The sequence below is a fragment of the Rissa tridactyla genome, chromosome 12, assembly GCF_028500815.1.
Source record: "Rissa tridactyla isolate bRisTri1 chromosome 12, bRisTri1.patW.cur.20221130, whole genome shotgun sequence".
NCBI lineage: Eukaryota > Metazoa > Chordata > Aves > Charadriiformes > Laridae > Rissa > Rissa tridactyla.
Genome location: NC_071477.1, coordinates 5,339,635 through 5,352,326, shown reverse-complemented (window position 1 = coordinate 5,352,326; position 12,692 = coordinate 5,339,635). Strand labels below are relative to the sequence as shown.

General features: G+C 60.0%; 1 protein-coding gene across 1 annotated transcript; it reads right to left on the bottom strand.

Annotated features, from left to right (window-relative positions):
• Nucleotides 1-430: 430 nt before the first annotated feature.
• On the bottom strand, nt 431-11,509 carry HCK (HCK proto-oncogene, Src family tyrosine kinase). Its single transcript, XM_054218773.1, has 13 exons — nt 11,431-11,509; nt 9,776-9,899; nt 9,315-9,357; nt 8,941-9,040; nt 8,694-8,792; nt 8,425-8,528; nt 7,903-8,052; nt 7,276-7,428; nt 6,757-6,939; nt 6,208-6,284; nt 3,564-3,717; nt 3,159-3,290; nt 431-1,798 (listed from the first exon to the last, which is right to left on the bottom strand). Exons 2-13 carry the CDS (start codon nt 9,896-9,898, stop codon nt 1,596-1,598), a joined length of 1,521 nt encoding a protein of 506 aa, XP_054074748.1. The 5' UTR covers nt 9,899; nt 11,431-11,509; the 3' UTR covers nt 431-1,595.
• Nucleotides 11,510-12,692: the final 1,183 nt, after the last annotated feature.

The window sequence follows — 12,692 nt, the reverse complement described above, 5'->3', positions numbered from 1 at the left end:
GGCGACAGCGGCCTCGGCGGGCCCGGGACGGGCCGGGCGCGGGGCTCCGCGCTACCGCTGCAGGCGGCGCCGGGACCGGGCCCAGCCCAGCCCTGCCGCCGGGCGGAGCGGGACAGAGACCGCTGGGCCAGTCACCAGCGGGTCTCCGGCCCCTCGCAGAGCCGGCCGGGGAAGGGGCAGCCCGCGCCGCCATCTTTGCTGAGGGCAGCGGCCTTCGCGCTGAGGCCCAAGGCGCCACGTTCGGTGCGGGCGCTGGGGCAGAGAGGCCCGGAACGGCCCGGCCCGGTCCCTCCGGTACGACCACCCCGCTCCACGGGCCAGTCGGGGCCGGCGCCGAGGGGCGCTGCGGGCCCCCAGCCTCGTCCCATCCGCGACCCCCCCCGCCCGGGGTGGGGAACGTGAGGAAAGGCCGAAAGACAGGAGGGTTTGTAAATACTTTATCGATTACAAAAAGAAGCTTCCAAAGCTGATACAAAAACATAGAAGCAACGTTTTTTGCCTCTTTGTATGAGGAAAATAGAAAGACAGGCGCAGAAGCTCCCTCCTGTAAGATGTGCAGGGCACTCTGAAAAAGATACTCCACCTTTTCCCCATATAACCAATCAGTAAATACTAAAAATAAACAACAACATAAAATGAGTGTGCAAGGAACGCTGGGTTTGTTGCTGATACTGTCTGTGCCCTAGTAGATGTGAACTCATGCCTGTGAGTGGAGCCATGGGCCTTTGCCATGGAGGGGCAGGGCTCCTTGGGCCAGGGCCAGCTGGAGAGGTTCCTCCCAGGGCAAGCTTGGGGGGATCCATCCAGGATCTGCCTTGTAAAGCACCATCGATGTCTGTCCATACCCTGCAGCACGCGCTGCCCACCTCCTCAGCACAGCCTCACCCAAACCGGCGCTCTGCAGAGCGGGGTACCACGAAAAATACTGAGGAAGGAAACCCAGGAGAGTGAGGAGAGAGACATATTTCTGCGACGCATGACATTTAAAAACCAGGGTCACGCGTTGAGGACAAGCCAATGTGCTACGTCGCAGCATGCCCGTGTGAGAATCCACTGGGATTTCCCCAACACACAGGGACTGGGAGGCGTGGGCGCTGCACAGCATGCCCGGAGCGTAACGGCATTTCGCAGAGGCGAGTGCAGCTCAAACACTTGCAAAACAACACGATAAGATCTCAGGAGTTAAAAACAAAAACAATAATCTGGGGTTTTTTCCTTTGTAGCTGAAACAGGCCTGGCCCCAGCCCTCCTTGCATGGTGCTGCCAGCGCAGGCAACCATCGTCCAGCCAGCGCTTCTCGGAGCAGCTGCCTTGCGGGCACTCAGGCAGGTGTGAAAGGCACAAGGTATGGCCCCGCATCGCTTCTCCCTCTGTCCAGCAGCCCTGGGGGGGCTGGCCTGAGTGTGGCTTCCTCCTGCCCCTCCTTCCAGCCCAGCCACACCAGGAAGGGTCTAGGTCCTGGGCCAGTCTGGCAGAGGAAGGCGCGCGCGGGCAGATCACGAGTGGGACAGGAAAGAGCAAGGTGCATGTGCTGGCTGCCGCTAACACAGTGGGCATAGTGCAGGGTGTCTGCTGCCTTCACCAAGCTTCCTGAGTTATGGCTGCTGCTGATACTGGCTCTCTGTTGCAGTAAAGAAATCCTCCAAAACGCTCTGTGTGTACTCGAAGGTGGGACGATCCTCTGGTTTGGTCTTCCAGCATCTCATCATAATATCATACAGCTCCTCGGGGCAGTTCTCTGTGCGGGGCATTCGGTACCCGTGCTCCAGGGCCCTGATCACCTCCACGCTCGACATCCCTGGAGAAACAGGGCAGGTGAACATTTCATGGTTTATCACTTGATTTCTTTAAAAGGCAAAAAAACCGCCCAAACCCAAAACTACTCACCCTTTGGGCAATGTCACTAGGAAGATAAAGGACAGGTTAAAAGGGTTGGGAAGGGGGGAACTCCTACTCCAGGTCGGGGAAATATGTGAACAACTGAGATGCTGAGTTAGTTGAAGCATGCAGTTTTGTACTCCAGGTGAGCAGGTCAGATGGGAATTAGAATTGTTTTGTGTAAATCTTCACAAAATAAAGGCTACACTTCTCCATCTGCCGAGTCTTTAATGAGCCATTCTTTCCAGTGTCACTGATAAAAATAAGTTAGTGTGAAGGCAGAATTGGTCCTTCCCCAACAACCCTTTATGCCACCCCACATCCTTCATGGTCGGTTGGTGGCAATGTTTACTTTTCTTATAGAGAATAATTTCCCATGGAAAAAAGGTACAGAGTAAACAATTGGTATAAAATATAGGGCTGTTGCTAATGATGACGATTTACAGATTGTTCAAGCCTTCCCAAAAACACCTGGCACAGCTATCAGTCATGAACTGATGGGCTACTTCCAAACATGCTTAATCCGCAGGAAGCAGAAAACCACGGGGTAGTGCTGTGACACAAACCCATGAGCCAGGAACATGTGGTGCCTGATACCCGCTCTCCCAGGGACATGCAGCACATCCCGGGGAAAGTCAATTATCCTCTCACATTAAAAACGTGATCTTCTATTTTAGAAAAAGAAAGACCAAATCTTTTCGAGATCCGGGCTACTGTTGGTTTCTCATGGAGCTGGAGGAGCTCAGGACCTCCTTGCAGGATCAGCCCCAAGGCAGTACATAATGTAGCTGCCCTTCTCCCCAAAGCGATGGGCACCCCAAAGTCAGCACTGATTTCGTGGACTGATTTTGTGGGCTCCCCACAGGAGGTGTCCCAGCGCTGCTTTGTGGAAACTGAGAAGAGGGGACCCATGTCACATCAGCATGGATTTCAGGTCAGTGAAAACAGCTGGTGTCCACTCAGGACTCCCAGGGACAAAATCTTGATGATCTTCCTAATTGTCCATCCTGGGTGAGCTCTTGTCCATAAATGAGTGGTGCAGAATGCTCGGTGACTGTCTCATGCTCTGGGCTACTCTCCATGGCTCACAGACAGAATTGCCATCTTGAGACCTTGTGCTACCATCTTAGAGCTCTGCTCCCAGCGTGAGATTCAGATTTCTCACTATTCCCTCTGTTTTCAGCGATCTAACTTCATGGAGAAACAGATCGCACGGATGGGCCCAGAAGGTGGAGCGTGTCTTTTGGAACCAGATCAGAGGAGGCATTTCACCACCTTACCTGGGTATGGGATGCGCCCGTAGGTGATGATCTCAGTCAGGAGGATCCCAAAGGACCAGATGTCTGATTTTATAGTGAAAGATCCGTAGTTGATGGCTTCTGGTGCAGTCCATTTAATGGGAAACTTGGCACCTGGACAAAGAGATCCAAGGGGAAACATGGCCTCAAAAAACCCAAATGCTGAGAAACTGGTGGCGAAATACAGGGAACAAGAAACAAACAAACAGAAGAGGAAGGTGTGAAGCGATGCAAATGAGAGGAGCTTCCTTCATCTGCCCGTTTACACAGCATGTCCTTCCTGGGGTCCTTGCCACCAAGGTTACGCATTGATAAGTGGCTCTAAGGGAATCCCACAACCCTTCACCGTCTCAGAAAGTGGCCACACGCCCCCCGCATCTCCCGCACCTTCCCGGGCCGTGTACTCATCGTCTTCAATGACTCTGGCCAGGCCAAAGTCTGCAATCTTGCACACCAGAATCGCCGACACCAGAATATTGGCAGCTCTCAGGTCTCTGTGGATGTAGTTCCTCTTCTCAATAAAAGCCATCCCTTCTGCAATCTGTAAAAAGGGGAAAGACAAAAATGCAAAAGAGGCTGTTTGAAATAACACAACCTCCCCAACGCAACTGCTACCAGGAATAGAAGGAGGTTAACTGCTTCTGGTCAGCGCTTGGAAAAGGGGTGAAAGGAGGCTGAGTCACAGCAGGAGATGTGACCAACTCTCCTCTTCTGCGTGGGAGCCACTCTCCGCGGAGGGAATCCCTTGCAGAAGAGGTTGGGGTTTGGGTGACCAGCCTGATGTGACCCATTTGAGTCCACGTGCAAGAAAAGCAGCGAGAACTGCCATCCGAGGAGCTGGTGTGGTCACAAGCAAGTGCCTGTGAATGTCCACAGGGCAAGGTACAACTGCTTCATCCGAAGCCATGCAGACGTGAAGAGGAGTAAATCATTCTCTGTTCAGAGAAGATGTGAGACCAACCTCCAAATACCTCAACAGCTGCTTGAGGGAAGCAGGGAGCAAACTGTCCTCTCTTTCTACTAAGGCGACAATGAATGGACTTTAATTGCTGCAGTGAGGGTTGGCCAGTGTTGCAGAGCTTCCTCGGTGAGGACAGAAAAGCACTGTGGTGGGTTCTCCCAAGGAGGGTGGGAAGATGCCTGGGGTCTTCAAGAATAGTTTGTGAAGAGTCAGTCCTGCCTGGGGGCTGTGATGACCCCTGTAAATCCCTCTTGGCTCTGTCTTGTGAAGCCTCTACACTCATCAGCTGCGGCTGTGTGTGCAGCTATTAGCGCCGATCAATGCAGAGATACCTGGCACGTGCACGACCAAACCCCAAATTTGTGCCAAATTATCCCATGCCTGGATGCTACCAGCATCTGGGAGGGGAAGGGGCTGGAGCAGCCAGAGGGGACACTCCCCCCCATCCCCGTCACACTCACGCAAGCCAGGCCAGGGTAAAGTACAGTTGCTCACACAAAATACAGAAGTACGCAAGCCCTGCAAGAGCGGAAGGATTATTTCCATGACCACACGCATGGTTTTGCTCGCAGTGACTCAGCCCCAGCACAAGCCTGCCTTGCGAGCTGCCTGCCTGCTTGCCTGCCTGCCTGCTGCCTGCACATGAAAGCGCTTCAGCCTTTGCTCCTCCGTGCTGCAGAGAGCAGCCCCTCCGAGCGACGGGGACAAGCCGGGCGGTTTGCAGGAGCCAGCTTGCTGGGAACAGATGGCGCGCACGAGTGCACAGCTGATCAGCAGACGCTGGCGCAGCCGGCTCGAGTGGCCAGTGACCCGGTCTAAGCCCTTGGGGTCCGGGCTCCCGTCCTGGCTTTCCTGTTGCACGGGTACCTCTATGAATTATTTCGTAGAAACACCAACCTTGGCTCAAAGGGTCCCTGGATTCAGCCAGCCTCTGGGGACACTGCAGAAGCAGCAGGGACAAGACAGTGGTTGCACAAATGATTGCACACACAAAGCTAGATGTATAACAGCACGTTCAGCTGTCCTCAAAATCACCTCCTGAAAACATCCCCCAAATGATTTTCACTGAGTCCTCCTGCCTCTCCGGCTGCCTTCCCACAGCCCGTGACAACCCTTTGGCAGGTAGATGATCTTAATGAACCGCAAACCTCCTGTAGGCATTCCTGTGGGGTAACAACACGCTACACTCCCTTCTAGAAACCGTGCCCGGCTCAACCTCCCAGGCACTGCGAATGCAGCAGAACGGTCCTACTGTGGATTTCCTATTAAACCCATGAAGCTTAACACTGCCACAGCTGAAGATGGGTCCTTGCCAGGGGCACAGCCCTGGTGGGTGTAAGACGCTGCGCTGGTGCACCGCAGCTCGTGCCAGGGTGGCACAGGGTGGGCGTGCGGCCACACAGGGTTTTGTGGGGTTTTTGCAAAGTTTGCAGATCGCACTGAGCATGTTGTTTGCAGGTAACCATCACATCAGCAGCAACGGATAGGAATCGATAGCTTTGCCATGGTTGCTCCCCGGGGAGCCATGGGCTCAGACAAGCCACTCCAACCAGCACCAGGACGTCCTGGAGAAAGGACCGTGCGAATGTCCGCAGTGAAAACAAGCATCAGCCCTCACCCCCCACAACTTCCACAAAACACAACGGCACTGCGGGCTGCAGAAACCACAGTGGCCTTAGCAGACATGGATTTCCCTGATCCTCAGAGGGAGCAGCCTGGCCAAAACCCCCCGGGCTCCGTGCAGCTCCGGCGAGGGACTGTGCTGCAGTTAACAGGCTAGCGGGAAGGAAGCCACCACTTCTCCTTTCACACACACCTGCTGCTGTGCGGGCAGCCAGACCCGCGGGGCGAGCAGGCAGCTTGCTGCCCGCAGGGTATGAGGGCAGCACCGCAGGGAAACCTCGCCGTCTCCTTTCCTGCTTCCCCGCCATCCCCAGTGTTTGCCTGTTCAAACAAGGCACTGCCCAAGTCCCGCGTAAGCTCCTGGGCCCCTCGATCCCCCCACTCACCCTTCACAGGGGCAAGGGGGAACAGGAGTGGGGAGCTGGGGAAGGTCTGCTCCCTCCTCACCTGGGCAGAGAAGTCGATCAGCTTCGGGAGCGGCTGCTTTTTCCCCTCATCACTCTTCAGGAAATCCAGCAAACTCCCTGCAGACAGGGAAGGGCTGGGGCTGACAGCTCGGCCAGAGCCTGTGCCCACCCTGGGGGTGGCAGGGGTCCTGTGGGCGGCACAGGGTCCCGGGGAGCCGAGCATGACATGGGGACTCAGTCAGGAAACACACCTGACCACCCACTCTGCTCCCATGGGTTGTGCAGAGGAGCAAACTCTGCTGCAGGCTCCCTCCTGCCTTGTGGAGCGCTTCTCCTCATCTGCTCCCCTGTCCCCATCCCTCCCTCTCCCAGGGCTGTGACCGCAAGCCCCTGCCCCAGCCCCTTGCCCCAGAGTGCTCAGACACACAGCGGCAGGAGCCGGCCCCGCTCCCAGCACCCCGGCAGCCGGTGCAGAGCCCATGGCCAACCCCGGGGATGCAGGAGGGGCCGATCCTGCACCATCCCTGGGACAGCCGGGTACTGCCGCCTGCCCTGGCCCGCAGCGACCACGCAGGGGCACGGGCAGCACCTTTCTCCATGAACTCAGTGATGATGTAGATGGGCTCCTCCTTGGTGACGACCGCGTGCAGCTTCACCAGCTTGTTGTGCTGCAGCGTCTTCATCAGGTTTGCCTCCTCCAGGAAGGCATCCACGGACATGCTGCCTGGCTTCATCGTCTTCACCGCCACCTTGGTGTGCTTGTTGTAAGTAGCTGTGGGGTGGTACAACAGACCATTCCCAGCCTGCCCAGTACCCAGGCACTGGGAGCACTGGATTTTGGACCCAAAGCACCCACTCCTGCAAGACAGAGCTCCTGCACAAGGGCTGGAGACCACACACAGCCCAGGGCTGTCCCCACGCACCCAGCCCTGAGCAGTCCCTGCATTAAGGCCAGGGCAACCTCCACTTCCCCGTGCTCCTCTCCCGCAGGTCGCCCCCTCCCTGCCTTTTCCACCTCACCATCCCTCCACCTCCTCTCCCATTCCTCACCCTTCCTTCTCCACCATCACCACCATCTTCCTCCCAGCTGCCTCCCCCTCGCGCTCACCCATCCACACTTCTCCAAACTGCCCGGCTCCCAGCTTCTTCTCCAGCCTCAGTGACTCCCGAGGGATCTCCCAGGCATCTTTCTCCCAGGGCTTCTGCGGTTTGGGCACGCAGCAGGGGTAGGTGAGCTTCTGGCACAGCCCGTCACTCTGCCCTGCCGGGGAGAGCCAAGAGCCATCAGCCAGCCTGTCTCACCGGCCACTTTGTGCTTCAAAGCAGAGCCCACAACAGCCTCCATGGCCACGGGGCATGTCCTGGCACCACGCACCCCACTGCAAACGCTGAGGACACATCAAACACTGGCCATCATAGCCCAGCCCCGCTGGCATCGCTCTGCCCTGCCGGGCATTACTGCATCGGGGCACCAGCTGGCCCAGGGAGGGGGAGTCCTGGCCACTGCAGGCATATGGGGACACTGACACCTATGGCTGTGATGGCCAGCAAACCATTCAGTGTGCCAGGGGAAGGTCTGGGATTCGCTCCACGTCACAGCCAGAGCCACAGCAGAAGCCCAGTGGTGATGGGCAGGAGCCCCTCTGGCTCTGCACAGCCCCAGCTGCCCGGCGGCTGCTCAGCTTGGGGACAAAGCCCTGTCTGGGCTGGCGGGGGCAGTCACCCCAGGGCTCACCCTTGTAGTACTGGACCAGCTCCTGCAGCGTATCGAAGGTGCTGCGTGGGGAGATGTAGAAGCCGCCATTATCCAGCGTCCGGATCTTGTAATGCTTCACCGTGCCGCCCTGCAGGTCGTTCCTGTCCCGCACAGACAGCGAGTAGCAACCTGTTTGGGAAGGGGTGAGCTGTCGTCCCCCGTGCAGAGGGCATGTCCCCACTGCGACCAGCCATCCCAGCCTCATGGCACATCTGGTGCCATCACCCAGCAGAGCCACCACTGCAGCCCCTGTCCCCACTGTGCCACCACTGCCCCCTCAGCCCCCAGCAGGAGGCCAGCTATGCCTGCACCCCAAACACTGAAAGCACCCTCAAAGGGGGATGTCCCCCCTGTCCCCACCACGGGCCTTGGATATGTAGCACCATGGGCTTTTGTGGGGACACTCACAGCAGGACCGTGTGACCCCCCAGTCCCTGCCCCACAGCAAAGCAGGGCCCCCGGTCTGGGTAGGTGTCTCCCACCATAGGCAGTCCTCCAGACCTTTCGTCGTCTCGCTGTCCCGTATCATAAAGGACCCGATCACATTCCCAGAGCCAAGGAGCTGCCGCTCCGCGTCCTTCCGGCTGATGCCCTTGAAAAACCACCTGCAGCAGAAACAAATGAACCAACGAACACTGATGGGGCTGGGAGAGCTAAGGCTGGCGTGGGGCAGGGCTGGGGGCAGGACATGGGGCAGGAGTGGGGACAGCTGTGGTGGGGGAGTACAGGACTGTGTGGGGCCAGGGTGAGCCACTGAGGGATGGACTCACTCCTCCGTCTCCAGTGAGTCAGCTCGGGCGACGTAGTTGCTGGGGATGAAGCCTTCACGCCCTGTTGCCAGCGACTGTGCTTGCCACCACTCCCCCGACCTGCGACAAAGACAGCATCGGGTTGGCCCATGGCACCCAGCACTGGGCACTGCTGGCTCCTCCAGGGGCAAATTCCAGAAACAAACCCCAGCAGGGCCATGCAAGCCTCCAGGAGACCCCAGGGCAAGGGGACGCCAGCAGCACTTACTCCTCCAGCACCTTGAGCCGCTCTCCTTTCTGGAAGCTCAGGTCCCCAGTGTGCATCGCCTCGTAGTCGTACAATGCCAGCACCACATTGTCCCCCGAGCCTGCAGCGAGGGAGCTCCCTGGTCACCCCTCACCGTGCTGGGATGGGGCACACAGCCACCCCTGCCATGTGCAGCCAGGACCCTGACCAGGAACACCGCAGCAGCCAGCACTTCCATCTTCATCATGTCACAGCCACGTCCGGCCTTCGAGGAAGCCCAGAGCTCCCGTCCGGCCAGGACCAGCAGCGTTTAACCCAGGCAGGATAGGACCTGGTCACCCTCCCCACACACGCTCCTGCCTTGTGCACCCACTTGCAGCTCCCCCTGTACCTACCATCCTCAGGCGGGGACGCGGCCACACTGGGGACATCATTGTTCTGCAAAGCGGGACAAAACCAGAGAGTGATGTTGCGGGTGGCAGAGACTCGTACCCCATGGAGGTCTTGGTCCCACCACGGCCCCAGCCCCCAGCAGCAAGGGGGCACCCGAGGGGCAGCACTGGCGCTGCCTTCCACAACTTGCCCAGCGCCAGCATCTCTGTCCCCTCCCAACACCTTCAATTTTCTCTCCCTTTTTCCATAATTCCTTGATTCCCATCAGATTCGCCCTGTGCTTTGCCCCAGCATGGACTGGGCTCCCATCCCATGGCCAAGCCCCCTGCCCCAGGGCACAGGCACTGCTAGCACCTGCAGCTGGCCCTGCTCTCGGTGGTGGCAGCTCTGGCGAGGAGAGGGGCTGAGCTCCCCATGATGGTTCAGCCCTGCACCCGCAGCTTGCCCAGTAGACCCCACTCACCCTCCTGTTGGTGGCCGTGGGGTCCTTCACATAGTGGCCCTGCTGCAAGCTGGGGCCAGGGTCGGGGTCGGTTTTTATTATCTTATCTTGGATGCCGGCTTCCTTTGACTTCACGCAACCCATCCTGCAGCCAAGGGAGGGGAAGTGAAGCTGTTGCGACAGAGGTGAAAGCCCCGCTCCAGTCCCGTTCCCAGCATCTCCCGCCTGGCACGGCACGGGGCTGGCACATGGCAGGGAGAGGTGATGCCCACCCAGCTGCAGTGCCATGGGCAGAGAGGGCTCCGCTGCCCCATCAGAGCCGAGGTGGGTGGCAGCCATGGGGTGCTGGGGCACCCAGCCATCCCTCGGTGTGGCCGTGGCCCCCGCACTGCTGTGGGTCACCGCTCTCCACTGCGCTGCCCGGCTGCTCTCTGCCAGGTTGGAGCTGCCTCAAACAGCTACCAGTCCAGGGCTAATGCAAATGCTCAACTTTCTCCAGCTCCCTGAGAACCACCAGCAGGAAAATATGCTGCAAGAAGCAGTGAGTGTGGGGGAAACTCCCCGCAAAGGCACTTCCCTTGTCCGGGGGAGACCTCAGTGCAGAGAAAGGAGAAGGTGTTGTTGGTGACAGCGAAGGAGGAAGCTCAGGGCTAAGTGAGGCCCCACGATGTGCATGGGACCACTGGCCTCGGTGGGGGAGCAGCCAGGCCTTATCAGCACCACCTTACTCCCACAGTCCCCTAGGGACGTCACTGTCACTTCCCAGACACCCTACAGTCACTCCTCATCTTTCCAAGAGTGCCAAAGCCTCGGCTGTCCCTGCTTCCCAGGGCAGAGCAAGAGCCGCAGCAGCAGTCCCAGACAGCACATCCCCCTCACCAGGGATGCCCCAGGCTCAGGCTTGGGACTGGCCACCAGAAAAGCCCAGCACCAGTTCCCCTTGGCAAACCCACGCAGCCCCTGGCTGAAACACAGCCACGGCCTGTGCCGACACTGCGGCAGGTATTTTCTCTGCCCATCCTGCACTGGGTTGAAGCATTCGGCCCTACAAAGCACAGACACCTCTGGGGGGTCCAAGCGTCCCGCAGGCGCCCAGGCCCACAGCATCCTGTGTACCGCCACACAGTGACCAGGGGGCCATGGCTTTCCCGACGGCTCCTGCTGCAGAGCACTGAGGCCTGCTGGCACAGGGAATGCCGGCGGGAGCAGCTGTTCCTGGGGTGTTCCACCCTGGAGAGCCACGTCCCACAGCCCGTGTGGCTGTCCCCAAGCCATGGGGACCGGGTCGGGGACCAGGTGGGATGGGGTGAGCCCATCGCTCCGAGAGCATGGCTGCCCGCTGCCCTGTGCCCTTGCTGCCCCGTGCCCTCGCTGGCAGGGCAGGTGGTGGCGAGTCCCCAACAGCCCCTGCAAGGCCACCGATAAGGGATCACCTCCCCGGGAGTGCATCGTGCCCCTCCCGGGACACCCCGGCATTGCCTCCCCCGGGGCCCCCAGGGGCCGCCGCACCGAGCAGATTCGGGATGGGACCGGCACGGAGCAGGACCGAGCCAGCGGCGGCTGGACAGGGGCAGGGACCGACCGACCGGGCTGCCCGGGACCGGCCCCGGGGATCCCCTGCCCGGCCCCGCCGCCCTCGGGGCTCCGCGCACGGCTCGGCTCCGCTCCGCTCTCACCTCCGCCGCCGTCCCGGGGCACGTCCCGGTGCCGCTCGCCGTCCCGGAGCCGGGGCTGCTGCCGCCGCTGTGCCCTGCCCTCTGCGCGCCCGCCGCCCCGCCCCGGTAAAACCACGCCCCGCCCCGGTAAGGCCCCGCCCCCGGTGCCGTTCCGGGGCCGCGGGACCACCCGACTCCGCCGGTGCCGCCCGACGGGGGGGGCGTGGCCGATACCTCCCTCTACCGGCCCGGGGGGACCCAAACCGGGATGGGAGCGGGGACTCCCATCACGCACCAAACGGGACCCCCCCGGTCCAAGCGGGATCCCCCCGGTCTGAAGGCAGTGGAAGCATCTTTCCCGGCGCCAGTGCTGCCCGCAGGGACATCCTGGCCCGGCTGCTGTCAGGGTTGATTTTACATCCTCCCGATGGGTGCCAGAGCCCTTCTCTCCACCCGCGGCCCCCCAGGCTGTTTCCCTGCCCGGCGTGGGGTCATGGGTGGCAGCGGGGGGCACGCGGTGAGCGTGGGGTGGCCACGGTGTGAGCCTAGTTCGCCATCCCCAGGGAGAAGAAAAGAGGAAACCCCTTAGCATGGCCCCATGATGGGGTGCCGGGCATGAGGGGGTGCAGGACACAGCGGGGTGCAGGGCATGGGGGGGTGCAGGGCATGGCGCCCGCACTGTGCAGCCCAGCTTGGAGGGGCCAGGGGGGCCATGGGCTTTGCTGTGTCTCTCTTGGCCCTGGTGTTTCCCTGATAAAAGTCTTCCCAGGTCCCCTCCCCAGACCCCCAGGGCTCCAGCCTTTGCTCTGGTTCGCTCAGAGCACCCCTGGATCTGGGATGGGGACAGCAGCAGCAAAGGGACCCGCGTCTCTGCTGCAACAGCGACCATCACGGACAGGCATGGCCGGGCTGAGTCCCTGCCCTTGCTCAGGAGTGGCAGAGAAAGCAGCCAGGGTGGCGAGCACCTCGCCTGCATGAGGATTTGCATATGGAAATTTTCTAAGAGAAAAAATAAGTTGCCGCTGGTAACCCCGACATTTGCCTGCCCACGCACCGACCTCAGGGTGTAGTGCCATCCCGCAGCCCCTGAGGGATGGTGGCCGGGGAACATTGGCTGGGGACATCAGCCATGGGACAGTGGCTGCAGACCATTACCTAGGGGCCATGGGCCATGGGACGTTGGCTGGGAGCCATCAGTGGGGGGACAGCTGACCAGCAGGGACCACAGCCCTGTCCCTCGGCGGCAGGAGGGCTGCAGGAACCCGGATCCTGGGGCAGGAACT